Genomic DNA, 14,901 nt, shown 5'->3' with positions numbered 1-14,901 from the left:
GTAGCTGACCTGGAGAATAACACCAGCTTTCTAGTGAGTAAAACGTCCCATATAGATGACCAGACCGCTTAAGGCCTAGCTAGAGCTTCGGGTTAGTTTCTTATCGCCTTGGTGTTTGTGTAAATCCTTCATAACTCATTGTGAAGACGGTTATTTATCTAGCTACCTAACCGCTAGCTAGCTAGGTTAGCTGTTCGCCAGAAGCTCGCACTGTTGGCTGTTTTGCTTAGCGTGTAGTTGTTTTAATACTGACTAGGCACGTTCTTCAAACACTTGTTAAAAGAGCCGATCTTTTGTTTACCTCGTTGTTAGAAATGTTCAAATGCTTTGTGCGTTTTAAGCCACACGGCTGTATGTAGTTCTGAACTCGGCCATTGGTGTTGTTGACACACGCCTTCGCTAGGGTGCAGCACGGGTGTCCCTCAGAGATGTGCGCTGTGCTGTACTGAAAGGTTGCCAAAGCTGCCGAGGGATGACTCATCACAGTCGCGCTTAGTGGAATACAGTACTTCACTGGTGGCGAACTATAGAACTAAGCGTGAAGCACTTGGCAACCTCTCTGGCAGAGATTATGGCTGGGCCTGGGTGGCACTACAGAGAGTGGGGGGGAAAGAGGAAGTCTACTCTGTAATGTTGGCACAATGCCCAGTAACATCACGTGTTCACCCTACATGAGGTTGATGTCATCTTAGATTATGTGAAGCAAACGTCCGCACTCATGCATTTCTAACATCTACTGGCTGACAGCATCACAGTAAGATCAGAAAACAGCAGTGTAAACATCAACATTTATTTATTCAGTATAGTGACGCCGACATTATCATTATAATATACACCTCTGTGATCATCATTTACCACTGTTGGTATGCTGTTGTTCTTGTGAGGTTTTGTGTACAGTCGTTTGTTTTGTGCATGGATGGCTAACGATGGCAGGTCTCTGGTCTTTCAGAGGTTTCACGCCAATGGATGGTGAGCAGCTTGACGCCTCCACTCAGCCAGAGCTGATGGAAGGAGAGGAAGGTCTTCTCAGTAACCTGGACATCTTCCTCTTCTCGCTCATCGCCGGCGTGATCATATACTGGCTGATGTTCCGCAAGAAGCCTGTCACCATTCCAGACTTTCCGAAGCTGGAAACCCAGTGAGTAGCAGCCGTGTGCTGGGCCTAAATCTGGGTGGAATGGGGCCGAGATGTCCATCAGAGAGCTTTTTTGAGGTATTGTGGAGAATTGTAGGTTCTTCAGGAGAAGATGCAAGTTATAGCAGAACGTGTCTCCATACACTTTTTAAAATGATCACTTTGTTTATCTTTGTTTCCATCAATAGAATTGTATTTGAATTTTTACTAGCCTGCATGCATGCATGAATGAATGAATGAATGAAGATCAAACCTGTTGATTTGGATTGATGCCCCTCCTCCTTTCTTCATCCTTGAAAGCACGTTATGTCAAGCTAGTAGAACTGTATGCCTGCTCAAAAGGAAATGTCTGCTTACTGAAAAGATGATAGTTTCTTGTCAGACAGGCAAGTTGTGTTAAATGGTAGAACAAATCTCAGAAGGAGGGGCAGTTCTTTAGAAGCAGTAGTCCCTCATCTTTCCTTCTGTGGTTTAAGCAAGGGCAAAAAGACCCTTTTAATATACAATGAAGACGTTACAATTTTTTTGCTGGACCACAGCTTCTACAAGCAACAATTTATAAGTAGTTACTTAGTATTTTATGACTTCAAAGATAAGGATTTTATCATGTCATTTAGTTAATTTATCCAGTCAGCTGCTGTTCTGTTGATATCATGAAACTGATCTTGGCATTTTTAGGGTTTCTGTGTCCAGTCTTTTTTTGCTTTTCTTTTTCATACATAAATGACACACTTCAAACTAGCAACAAACTGTTCGTCCAAACCAAGTGTTTCCTTATCTTTTATATGCTTCAACTCTGGAGACTATATAATAGTCATTTCAGTAATGAGTGTTCAACATGTATTTTAACTTTTGGGTGATTTGTCCTAGTAAAGGAATGTTTTCTCATTCAGATCTTGTACTTTTAAGGCACACACTGCACAATGATTTTCAGTGTCCTTTTTATCCAGTTCTCTCTGTTTATCTTAAACTCTCTATGTGCCGATTTCGAGCTTCGAGGTTCTCTGAACAGCAGCAGCAGAGGCGTGTGTCTTTCACACCATGCGTCCTTTGTGCATGTTTTACTGTTCACTTGTGCAGATGCTGGTCTGCCTTTACAAAAGGGAAAATGTTCAGGCGCTGGTGATGCCTTCGCCTTGTCTTAACCAAGACAGAAGTTACGGAGGAACAATGAATTCATATAGAAATCAAGAGATTAATTAAGATGCGATTTTTAATTACTTATTAATAACAGTGTCAGCACTGTAGAAAAGAGGCATGATGTGGTGGCGGTGTGGCGTGTAAGCGCTGTCTTTGGTGAAAGGAGAGACGTTTTGCCGGATGAAAGCGGATTTACCAGTGGGTTTAATCTGATTTGGGCTAAGTGTTTTAATAGCCTGGTGCATCATGGCTTCTCAAGAAGTCCTGCACTGTTGCTGTGTTTGGGTCCTGATGCTGGCTGTCTGGTCTTCTAACATAGCTGGGTGTTTCCAGATTTCAGTCTCAGGTTGGTTTGGCTAGGAAACATAACCTGCCCTGAAGCAGATTACCCTTCAACAGCAGATTACGTATCACTCTGGTTAGATATCGTGCTGCCATGATGATGCCGTCGAGGTTAGGTTAAACGTTAGCTCGTGAACCCACAACCCTTCTTTCACACTGTACCCTTCAGGACAGAAATCCTCTGCGTAGCACAGTGTGAGTGCTCCAGAAATCACCACCTGTTCTGTATTCTCTTCATCCTTACTGCCCTGTGGCCCTGTGGAGACCAGCAGCTGTGGGACTGAATGCATGTGGTACACACTGGTTATGTATATATACTTAGATTTTGCTTTTTTATGGTGAGTTGTGAGGTGTGATTACAGGAAGGAAAGTACTGGAAGATCTTTTTGAACTTCAGTACAGCGTGAATAGACACACAAAGTTTATACCATTTCTTCTGTTGGGGAGCAGAAAGCCAAATGGGCTGCAAAATGTCTTTCCACAAGACTGATCTTGGATGAGTGCATTTCTACCCCATGACGATTATGTGAGGTGTGAGCTGTCTTGAGATGTTTACCTGTTTGTATGTATGCCTTGTTAACCTCCATTGTAAACCTTCAGGGAACACTTGTAGAGAATGTCCACCTGGTCTAATGCCAAACATGTAACGTGCCGTAACTACTGAGGTGACCTTGTTCTTCACCTACTTTAATTTTTGTCATGGTTTTTAGTTTTCTGAACTTACATTTAAATCCTCTGTATTTACCGCCAGGTGTAATGTTCCATTGGACCATTCACTGGAAAGGCTGGTTCTCTCTCTCTCTCTGTCTCTCTGTGAATGCTAGAGCATTGAGCACATGTGAAAACACACGCAGACATGATGAGCAGCAGACCTCCAGGAAGAGGAGGGTCCTCCTCCCTCTCTCTCTCTCTCTCTCTCTCTCTCTCTCTCCAGTTGGGGGGAGGATCTTTCTTTCAGTGAAGTGTTTGCAGGGACATAAAACCACACACTTTCTTTGGTCTCTCTAGAATGTCGGGGGTTGGAGGGCTAACGTGAGCAGGATGGAACAGCCATCAGTCCCTGCCCTCCTACCTCTCTCTCTCACACACACACACACACACACACACACACGGTTTCCGTTGTTGTTGCTGGGCTGTGCTTATGAAAGAGTGTAACTGTATTTAGCCTTGTGTAGGCTCCCGTTTGGTCTTGTTTGAGCGCTCCCTGGAGGGTACGAGCTCAGAGGCCAGCCAGCTCTTTCTCTCGGCCCCCGCTAAAGGTGGAAAGTTGAGGCGAAAGACAAGCGCTCCTTTCTGTTCACCCCCTACTGCTTTGTCCCCCTTCCTTTCTCCGCATGGACCATCTCTAATTTGCTCTTGCCACTTTCCTGAATGGCGCAGGGCCTAGCTTGTCACGGGAGAGTCCTTTTATGACAGATGAGGTTACCATGGCAATCCAAGACCCATGCCCTCCAATGGGCAGCAAGCGAATGTGAGTGAGGGGCAGGTGTCCAACCCCCGGGCATTCAGTCATTCTCCCTCTTACAAATGCGGCAACATTGTTATTCTTACAAGTGTTGCCGGGGTTACAGAACTGTGGACATTGTGCCTCTTTCGTTTGGTCTCTGTGTGCCTCTTTCTATGTGGCTCAGAGGCTGTGAAAGGCGGCAAGACCCAGTGAGGTTCTTGGCCCGAGTTCCAGTTTGAGTGTTTCAGTGTTTTAGTGTGTTGGTGTGCGCCAGTGTAATGGTCTGCTGCTGGTTTTATAGGAGATTTCATTAAAGAGTGGAGGTTTCCCACCATAACGGCCTAGGTTGTTGCCAGATGTTGCTGGCGCCTGTTAAGTGTGTGTGTGTGTGTGTGTGTGTGTGTGTGTGTGTGTGTGTGTGTGTCTGGAAAGCACAGAGGCTGCACTTTTCGTCACAGTCTTCAGTGACGCAGGGAATGGTTACTGAGAATCCGTTCGCATGCCCCGAAGCTTCTGAGCTTCTGGACTTTTTCTCTGTCCAAATGGAAAGCTCTCACCCTCAGCCTGAGCTGCGCATCTGGCCTGGATTTTACTGATGACATCGTGTGTGTTTCAGGATGTTGGGATAAGTCTTTGGCCAGCTCACTGTCGGGTGCTCACTCTAGGGTTTCAGGACTGCGTGCTTTATTCGGATTTACGCTAAGATCAGACTGTGAAGCTTCCTAGCATCTGCACTCTCTGGAGAAGTCCCTCATACCCTTCCCCGAAGTCTCAACTGGCTGTGGTGTTTAACCTCTCTCTCTTTCTTGCTTTGTTTCTTTTCCACTCTCTCATGTTCTCTCAAGCCATGAATAAGGAAGTGTCATAGATGTCGCGTGTTGTAGCGATATGTAGTTTGTCCTCTTTCTTCCTGTGGAGTTGTATATTAGAGGACCTCTCCCTGGCACTCTGAGACTATGGGCTGTGTGTTCTCCTTACCGGAGGACCGTCTGGTGACGGCAGACAGGTGGGTGATTCCCCTCCAACATGTTCCCCCCAGGGCAAAACATGCCGAGTCATGTTATCTAAGCATGTATGTTTGCATGATTTGGGGGGGAGAACCTTGCTGTGTAAACACTTTGTAGACAAAGCGTGGAGTTATGGGAGCGTGAAGTTTGAAACTGCTGTCGTTCGTGGTGTTTAAATCTCCCGGAGGTTCGATGTGGTATCTACTCAGGGAGTGGTGGTGTTCAGACACGGTCCAGAGTTATTGGAGCACTAGACCTGGGCTGGTCTGCAGACTGGAACCAGTGTTATTCTGTCCAGCTCCACACTGTGAACAAACACATCGAGGACCATGACTGGTTGTGTCATAGACAACTTCTGTGGTTTTGCATGCGTTTATGAGTGCAAGATTTAAGTTTAAGATTAGCCAAGGAGTCATTTGTTTCCATGCATTTTCTGACGGGCATGCTCTAATAGCCAAGACCCACATGCCTTGTTAATTATTATAAGGGTACACTTGTAGTGTGTTTAATTCTACATTATTCTTTGTGGCACGACTGGGTTTGTTTATTTTATTTATTTGTTTTCTTTCCCTTTTAAATCCAAATGTGGAAATGGCCTTTTGCAGTATTGTAGGCGATGAAATTTTTGCACTGAAGTGCCTTGAACATGTTCAGATCCTTGTGCTATAATTGGCAGGTTGCCTTGATCATTCGGTGCTGCTTAGTCAAAGGGACCTTACATTCCTTTTTCCTCCTTCCTCAGCAGTTTCGTTCGGCTCTGGTGTGTGTGTGCGTGCGAGGGTGTGTATGTGGGAGAGCATTAATGCTTTTGTTTTTGTTTGTGTTCCCAGTGCCTCTTATGTTTCCAAGTTCTAATTCTTAAGAAATAAGCACTCTGCTTTATTGTTCTGGTCTTGTTAAGCATTTCATGGCAATTCCGATATGTTCACATAGCCTAAGATGGCACAGCCGTTCTGTAGCAAACTTAGAAATCTAAATATCCTTTGTATGATTGTTCTGTAACTCACAGATCAATCATAATGTGATGTCATGCATCCTGTGTCCATGGCTTTTGGTGCCTGCGTTTTCTCTATTTCTCATATTTAAAAAAAATAAAATAAAATAAAATCCTCATTTTCGTTTCATTCACCTAAGCTGCCCAGCACAAGGCAGCGAGCGTGTGTGTGTGTGTGTGTGTGTGTGTGTTGGAGGAAGAAGCTTCCCTCCCCAGCTGCATACTGAAGGAGGCGCTCTGACAGTCTGACTGGGTCGAGAGATGAAGGCTCAAGGCCTCAGACCTAACACACATGTGCCTGCCTCACGCCCTCTTGCATGGGGTCCGTCTGAGCTGAAAGTCAATGACACCAGACTGCTGCTGTTTGCTGAATAAACCTTTGGTTCACTGATAATGACGTTTGAACTTTCAAAAGTTCACATAGTATTGTATAGTAACCCAAACGAACAGATGAGTCTTTTTCCCAATTGTTCTCTTCAGATAATTTTGGCCTCAGCTTCGAGAAGATTGTTGGTTCCTCTTCAGTGAATATTTATTTGATTTTAATTGTCTTGATATTTGCAGTCGTTTCAAAATGATCACCTTTAATGATCCCAGTCTCTTCTCGTAGGGCACCGACAGCAAGGGAAACCAGTTTTATTGAGAAGATGAAGAAGACGGTAAGACTGGAGAAAACCCGGAGCTTTGTTAATCCAGAACAGGCCTACGAGTGCAGGAGAGCAGAGTGGTTTAGTCTCATGAGTGTCTCGTGTCATGAGTCACACACACACACACACACACACACACACACACACAATTGTGTACTGGCTGTGTGCTGATAAGACTGGAATAAAGCAAGTCACGCACAGAGCATGGTATGTGTCTGAAGTGTCCTCCCTGTAACAATGTCTTTTTAGTGTTTCTCTTTGTCTCTTATTGTCTGTCTGAAGTGATAAAGTTTGTATCAACTTTGTAACTAATATCTAATTTAAAAAGTGTGTCATTTTATGTCCATCATTACTAGGGCAAGAACATCGTGGTGTTCTACGGGTCCCAGACGGGCACCGCCGAGGAGTTTGCCAATCGGCTATCTAAGGACGCCCAGCGCTACGGCATGAAGGGAATGGCAGCAGACCCTGAGGAGTACGACATGGTAACGGCACAGACCGACAGGCCTCTAACCGCAGCCTGCCCTCCTAAAACTCGCCTCAACACACACACCCAATCAGGGTTTGCCTTTGAACCCGATAAGATCCAGAGTTGAGTGAACCCCATGTTACCCAATAAAAGAAATGCATGGTAGTGAGTCTTGATCTACAGAGACGAGAACTCTTCCAGTGTTCCTCCCCTAGATGTAGGATTAAGAAAAAACCCTGTTTTCAGCATGTGTACCTGAAATACTAAATCCCTTTGAGATGGACTTGGTGTTGATGGGGGTATTCCATAGGCTCTGTATAATCCTCATCTCCTAGAGTGAACTGACACGTTTGAAAGAAATCAGCAACTCCTTGGCCATCTTCTGCATGGCCACATACGGAGAAGGAGATCCTACAGATAACGCCCAGGACTTCTACGACTGGCTACAGGAGAGTGACGCAGACCTGAACGGCCTTCATTACACGGTGAGGCTTGTGTTATGCTGTTCTTTGCTTCTCTGCCACTTCACACAGTGTTTATGTAGTGAGTTTGTCTACTATACGACTAAGCATTGGCAGGTCACACGGCTGTGTTCAAGCCAACCAAGTGACCATTTTCCACCCTCTCAACAGTCACGGCGGACCGTTTAGCAAGTAGCTTCCCGGCCTTTAGTAACCTCAGGCTTTTCCCATGACACTCGTGTACATAGTGACAAGGCATTGACACAGCAGGTGGTGGCAGCGCAGGGCTGAAGCGCTGAGTCATGCTTTGCCGAGTTACACTTCTGTGAGGCAGCTGACAGGAAATTGACACCTACACATTATAGCGCCATCACTGCATTTCACAGTACGGTGGAGTGTGAGACCTTCTGTGCTTCTTCGTGAACTGTGTAGTGACTTTGCAGATGAGCGCTGAGGCCAACGGCTCTCTCGTCATGTGACGCACTAGAGTGTGAATGGCTGGGCCGTCACGGAAGGTGGTACCCTCAACCGCCACTGGCTCTCCACCAAGCGAAATGACATGTCATGTCCTGCGGGCTCGGCAGGCGCTGGTAATCTGCAGAGGTTACTCTGTGTCGTGAGCTAGAACTGGGTGATGGGGACGCCGCCGGTGTTCTGTTCGCTGCCCTGTCGCGGAGGGAGTGTGTGCCCCAGAGTGCATTAGTATTCACAGATGAGCAGCGTGTATTGAGGTGCGACTACAAAGGGCTGTAGCTGGGTGGCCAAAACGCCATCCCCGCTGGTGGACCTCCCCATCCCCCTTCACATGGCTCAGAGCAGAACCGAACTCAACCAGGCCCGGAACTGTGACGGCAGGGGAGTCCTGCGATCTCCTGCACTGTCCTTCTGTGTCAGGAACCATGCTCAGTGCGAGGACACACATCCATCAAACCTCACACTGTTGACTTGGACAACACTGTTTGGTCATGTTTTGGTTGATGAGCAGTTTATGCTGGTAGTGACCAGCCGCTGTTTGTCTGTGTTTAAGATGTGCTTTAAACAGTGTAGTAAACACAGTTAGCAAGATTCAAATGTCTGTAGTCAAGAAGCTTGTTTTTACTTTAACTAGTTTGGTAAAACCAACCCAGTTAATTCTTTCAGTTTGTGGTTCTGTGGCACTACAAGGTCACTGAACCTGATGAAAGTGACTCCGGCTGTGAGCCATCGCACGGTTTTGCCTCCACTGTAGGTGCACAACATATGCAAAACATTCCATGTCATTAGAGAGGCTATAGTTCATCCTGTCATCAGCAGATACTTGGTTTATTTATGTCTGTTGAAAAATGTAGAACCAGCCATCTAAAACACATTTTTTTCTTTTTTTGAAGATGCTTTATTAAAAATTGCTGTGTGCTGAAATAACTTGTATAACCATTGTAGCCATTTGAAAATGTCAGAAGCCAATATATAAAGTTTTTTCTTGGTGGTGACAGTGATGATTTTGTTTATTGTATTGGATTGTTTGTGTTTTGTTTGTTTATATTTCCACAGTAAATGATGTATATCCAGCTGTTGTTTGTACTGTTGTGTTTAAGGTGTAGTCATATCTCTCTGCAGGTGTTTGCGCTTGGCAACAAGACGTATGAGCATTACAACGCTATGGGCAAATATGTGGACAAGAGGCTCTCAGAGCTTGGGGGCAGTAGGATCTTCGACCTGGGCATGGGAGACGACGATGGCAAGTGAGTCCAGCGTGGTCCAGGGACCCTGCGCTCGGGTCTCTGTCTCGCTTTAGTCCTTAGTTCCTAACTTCAGAAATCTTCTAGCTACATCCAGACTCGACACTGCAAATCTTCACGTATTAGGAGACAAAAAGCTACAGCTTTGAAATAATAATAGGATATTAATAACCAGGGGTACAACACTGTGTTGAGGTAATGACTGAATTTGGCTGATAGTAGCAAACATACTGTAAGAGAGACTTAATTATAACTATATATAAGGGAGATGTAATTAATAACTTGTTTAATTACTATGAGAGAATTCTGTATCTCCCAGGCATTGCCGGGTACGTGTGTAGATCTCCTTACTCTCTGCTTTCTGATTGTTCCTGCCTAGCCTTGAGGAGGACTTTGTGTCGTGGCGAGAGCAGTTCTGGCCTGCTGTGTGTGAACACTTCGGAGTAGAGGCCACTGGAGAGGAGTTCAGGTCTGTGTGTCCTCCATCCCATCCTTTCTGTCCTGCCGTTCTTTCTTAGGTTCTTCACAAAGCGGGTTTTGCTGCCAGAGTTCGCTGGCTTTCGTTCAAACGAGGCAGTAGCGCTCTGCAGGGCAGCATGACCTGAGCGGTTTCTGGGGTTTTGATTTATTTTTTTTTTGTTTTTGGTTTTTGTTGGGTTTTTGTTTTTTTTTCTTTTCCCCTGTGCTCGAATCCTCACTGCTTCACTCTCTCACACTTAAGTTCTCATTTTGAGTCTAACACTCACTCAATCCTTTCTCTCTTGCTCTTTGTCTCTGTCTTTCTCTCGGTGATCTATTGAATGTTAACAGGATTTCCAGAGAAACCTGAGAGCCTCAGTGCTCTGGTCTGGAGTAACTGCATTGATGAGCAGACACAAAAGCTTTGGCTCTTGGTTTCATTACGGACTCTGGGCCTGGAACACACACACACACACACACCTTCTCTCTAGAGTTGAACAGACATCTCGCACACATCTCACACACTCCCTTCTGTCCCTACAGCATCCGTCAGTATGAGCTGAAGGTCCACGAAGACTTGAACATGAACAAGGTCTACACAGGAGAGCTGGGACGCCTGAAGAGCTTTGAGAACCAGAAACCGTACGTGATGTGAAGTCGTCCCTCCTGAGTCTGTCTCCTCCCCTTCCTCACGAGCCTACACTTCATTTAGAGAGGACATACATTTCAACTTCACTTTAGTTCAGCATGTTGTTAAAACCTCCAGTATCAATCGCTGATTTTTTCTGTACGTTTGTCAGGCCCTTTGATGCCAAGAATCCGTTCCTGGCCCCCGTCACAGTGAACCGCAAGCTAAACAAGGGAGGTGACCGCCACCTGATGCACCTGGAGCTGGACATCACAGGCTCCAAGATTAGGTGACCTAATGTCAAATTACAGCCGTCTGAAATGCTTTGACTCTCACTGATGCTAACAAAAAATTAGATGTTATATAAAACATGTAGTAAATCCAATTTCAGGCACTCAGAAGCACTCACAGATTACACCCAATGACACCTGTTGCATGTTGACTTATTTTATTACGTGACTTGCCATGTGATATGCCTGCTTTATTAGGACCAAAGGTAAAATGAACACCTTCTTAATTAACTTTAGGAACTAATAAGTTAAAGGTGGATACTGAGCATGTGATTGGCTTACACTCGCACATCACTGTCTTACATAACAATGGATCTTGTGTTAACGGGGGATGTGCTGCTGTTCCCTCCAACCAGGTACGAGTCAGGCGACCACGTGGCGGTCTATCCCACCAATGACGCGGCTATCGTAAGCAGGCTGGGAGATGTCCTTGGCGTGGACCTTGATACCGTTATCTCCCTGAACAACCTCGACGGTACGACCCTAACCTTGAGCGCTTCGTAATTTGTCTGTACAAACGTCACAGAGCAGTTTGACTATGCTGAGTTCATTCACAAGAAAAACACCTTGAGAGACCCAAGCCAGGGCTTGGGTCGACCCATGACACATGTGGCAACCATCTCCAGGGCGTATCAGCAGCCATCCCATCCCCCCACCCTGTAGCTTGGATAAACTCCCTTTCAACAGCCTGATACGCGCAATCGGAACTTTCTTCCCATGTTATTAATGCAGCTACACGGTCATTGTTTTCCAGAGGAGTCCAATAAGAAGCACCCGTTCCCCTGCCCCACCACCTACCATACAGCCCTCACTCACTATCTGGACGTGACGAACCCCCCCCGGACTAACGTGCTCTATGAGCTAGCCCAGTATGCCACAGACCCCAAGGACCAGGAGAACATGCGCAAGATGGCTTCCTCTTCGCCCGAGGGCAAGGTACGTCCTGAGGCCCTGCGCGCCCTCTGCAGGATGTCAGCGAGTCTGCGGGTTTTTGGGGTGAACTCAATGTTTTTTTGTTCCATGTCAGGCACAGTACCAGAGCTGGGTGTTGGACTCATGCCGGAACATTCTGGCGATTCTGGAGGATATGCCGTCACTTCGGCCACCCATTGACCATCTCTGCGAGCTGCTTCCCCGTCTGCAGGCGCGATACTACTCCATCGCTTCCTCTTCCAAGGTGAACTTGCGTCTCTCTGTTGAATGATTGTGGCTTGCTTCCTCTATGGCCTTTGCACCAGTGTTGTGCTGTATGGAACATGCTGTTGAACAGCACCCTCTGCTGTAGGGTGCACCCCAACAGCATCCACATCTGTGCTGTGGTAGTGGAGGTACAAGACAAAAGACGGGCCGCGTCAACAAGGGCGTCGCCACAAACTGGCTGAAGGGCAGAGTTCCCAATGACAACGGGCACAAGGCCACCGTGCCGATGTACATCCGCAAGTCCCAGTTCCGGTTGCCCTTCAAGGCAGCAACCGATAATCATGATCGGCCCTGGCACAGGAATCGCCCCCTTCATGGCTTCATCCAGGAGCGCGCCTGGCTCCGAGAGAAAGGTGGAGAACCGCATTTTCCAAACACGCTTGAATTAACGTGCGGTGTGTGTGTGCACAGAAAATAATTCATTTGTTTAATTATGCGTTACATGAATGAAGTCTTGGGCCCACCGTCTTCCCAGGTAAGGAGGTGGGAGAGACAGTGCTGTACTTTGGCTGCCGTCACAGGAGTGAGGACTTCTTGTACCAGGAGCAGCTGGAGGCGTATGAGGAGACTGGAGTGTTGACACAGCTCAGCGTGGCCTTCTCCAGAGACCAGGAGCTCAAGGCAAGCCATCAGATGGCCGAAAGCTGCCGTTACTATGCGTCTTCCAGCATGCTGAAAACCCATTAGTGGGCTTACGTCTTTCCATTATTTTGCCAGCCATATTTCATTAAGCACCCAAAGAGACTTAATTAATTTAGAGGTCAGAAAGCTCTGAAAATGCAAAAAAAAACAAAACAAAGTTTTACATTTGTATCTGCCATACGTATTGTGCAGACCTTCCTTATGTATTGTGCAGACTGCTATTGGCTCTTGACGTGGCTGGCCCGGGCTGCCAGCAGTCATGTGTGACTCCCCCGTTTGTGTTGGTCTCCAGGTGTACGTGCAGCATCTGTGAAGAACAACAAGCAGGCTATTTGGCGGCAGATCCACACAGACAACGCCACATATAATACTACATCTGCGGGTGAGCGCTCCCACCCTCCGCACAATGCCGCTTCCCTCCCGCGTGAGCCGTCTCCTAACCATTGTCCTCCTCTTTGTCCTCTAGGGTATGCGCGGAACATGGCGAGGGACGTGCAGACTACCTTCTACGAGATCGCGGAGGAGCTGGGGGTGGTATGACGCGGGCCCAGGCCACAGACTACATCAAAAAGCTGATGACCAAGGGCCGCTACTCGCAGGACGTGTGGAGTTAAATCAACCCTGTGTCTTGGTGTTTCAGTAGGCCGCTTAAATGACACGTGTTTGTCGTGTTTGGAATGTTGTTCAGGAAAACTACAGGACAGGCAAACGTTTAACTCCTAGGATGAAACGGCTCTGTTTCGTTTCGAGCTGGTTCTGGTAGCTCCCTCTTCAGACCTTCTCTGTGTACATAGATACAGTGTGTCTCAGTCTAATTCACGAATATATCACTCAACTGTCATACAGTATGTTAGTCTCTGAGAAGCCTTACAGAACGCAGCTCCTATAAGGCACTGAGTACTTTTTTTGTGGCAAATGTATGGAAATTTAAATATTCTTGTGACACCATGAACTGTGTCTTGGTTGTAGGGTAGTGTTAGCAGAAGGCTATTGAACGTAGCCTTTTACATTTATGCATAGAAATTTTATATTTGGAATCAAGTACATGCTAATTTGCAGTAGCCAGTGGTTTAATTGGCATATTCATGTATACAAGTACATGCTAATTTGCAGTAGCCAGTGGTTTAATTGGCATATTCATGTATACAAGTACATGCTAATTTGCAGTAGCCAGTGGTTTAATTGGCATATTCATGTATACAAGTACATGCTAATTTGCAGTAGCCTGTGGTTTAATTGGCCCATTCGTGCAGTCTGAAATGTACTGGATTGGATACCCCATTCGCAGGCTGTGAAGATGACGGCTCTTTACAGCTCTGAGAAGACACAGATACCATAGGCCTATATAGTTAGTTATGCATCTGATGTCATTTGTATTGTAGCTAATTTGCAAAGAAAGCTTCATGTATTTAACTGTAAAAATCAAAGCAGAATGTCAGATGTTTTTTTTCTATTTTGTTTTTATGCTCCATTTTCATTGCAAAAATGTTTAAAAGCTAAGTGTACACACACACACACACACACACACACACACACACACACACAAACACAAATACATATCCCTAGACCTAAAGAAAGGTACACTGGTAGAGACTTTAAGCATACCCATACATGACTGAGATTTCTGAGTGAGGGTTATTGGTGAGTTCATTTTACATTTTTAGCTGTAATGTCCATTGACATGGATGTTCAAGCCTTTTTCCTTCTGTATTTTTCTATTCTTTCTCTTTCATTTCAACATTGTAGCATTACATACTGAAAATGTGCATTATATTTTAACATATTGTTTTCACTTAAAACTAAAACATAGCCAGTAAATTTTTAACCTATTTTGCCTCAAGAAATGTTGCAGACCTTGCTCAATATGGAAATGAAATAATTTTGTACTTGTCCATGTCAAAATACAACCACCTGCAAAATTTAAAGGATGTTGGCCTTTACAATTTGTGCCTTGTTGAAAGAGTAGTTTGGATTATTATTATTAATGAAAGGCATATCAATATTGCTAATATTAAATGCTTTATTTTTGAAGATATTATGCAAATTGGTACTGTTGCTGTTATTTTGTCAGCGTCAGTTTTATATGCGATCAATGGTTCACTGCTCTCTAGGCGTGACTTTAATAAAATTGAGCTTTAATTTCAGTGTCTCTGGTTGTTTGTAATCTTTGTTTTTCACCAGTTTAGTCTCAAGTATCAATTTAATGTGATTTTAAATGGCTGTTTCATATGAAGCATCTGAAAATGTAGCACAACAGAGATTGAACTAATTCAACTAGTTCCTCCTTCTGTGTCGTCAGCTAAATTTGAAATGTAATGTTTG

General features: G+C 45.3%; 1 protein-coding gene across 1 annotated transcript; it reads left to right on the top strand.

Annotated features, from left to right (window-relative positions):
- Nucleotides 1–949: 949 nt before the first annotated feature.
- porb (P450 (cytochrome) oxidoreductase b) lies at nucleotides 950–14,728 on the top strand. Its single transcript, XM_035528335.1, is given in 20 exon segments — nucleotides 950–1,138; nucleotides 6,676–6,724; nucleotides 7,069–7,197; nucleotides 7,517–7,666; nucleotides 9,239–9,363; nucleotides 9,740–9,829; nucleotides 10,363–10,461; nucleotides 10,620–10,736; nucleotides 11,094–11,212; nucleotides 11,492–11,673; nucleotides 11,765–11,922; nucleotides 12,023–12,068; nucleotides 12,071–12,207; nucleotides 12,209–12,249; nucleotides 12,252–12,290; nucleotides 12,413–12,558; nucleotides 12,872–12,884; nucleotides 12,887–12,961; nucleotides 13,046–13,107; nucleotides 13,110–14,728. Coding segments are annotated over 20 exon segments (2,037 nt in total). The 5' UTR covers nucleotides 950–962; the 3' UTR covers nucleotides 13,194–14,728.
- Nucleotides 14,729–14,901: the final 173 nt, after the last annotated feature.

Source organism: Electrophorus electricus, chromosome 7 (genome assembly GCF_013358815.1).
Source record: "Electrophorus electricus isolate fEleEle1 chromosome 7, fEleEle1.pri, whole genome shotgun sequence".
NCBI lineage: Eukaryota > Metazoa > Chordata > Actinopteri > Gymnotiformes > Gymnotidae > Electrophorus > Electrophorus electricus.
This window is presented reverse-complemented; position numbering and strand designations above follow the sequence as displayed.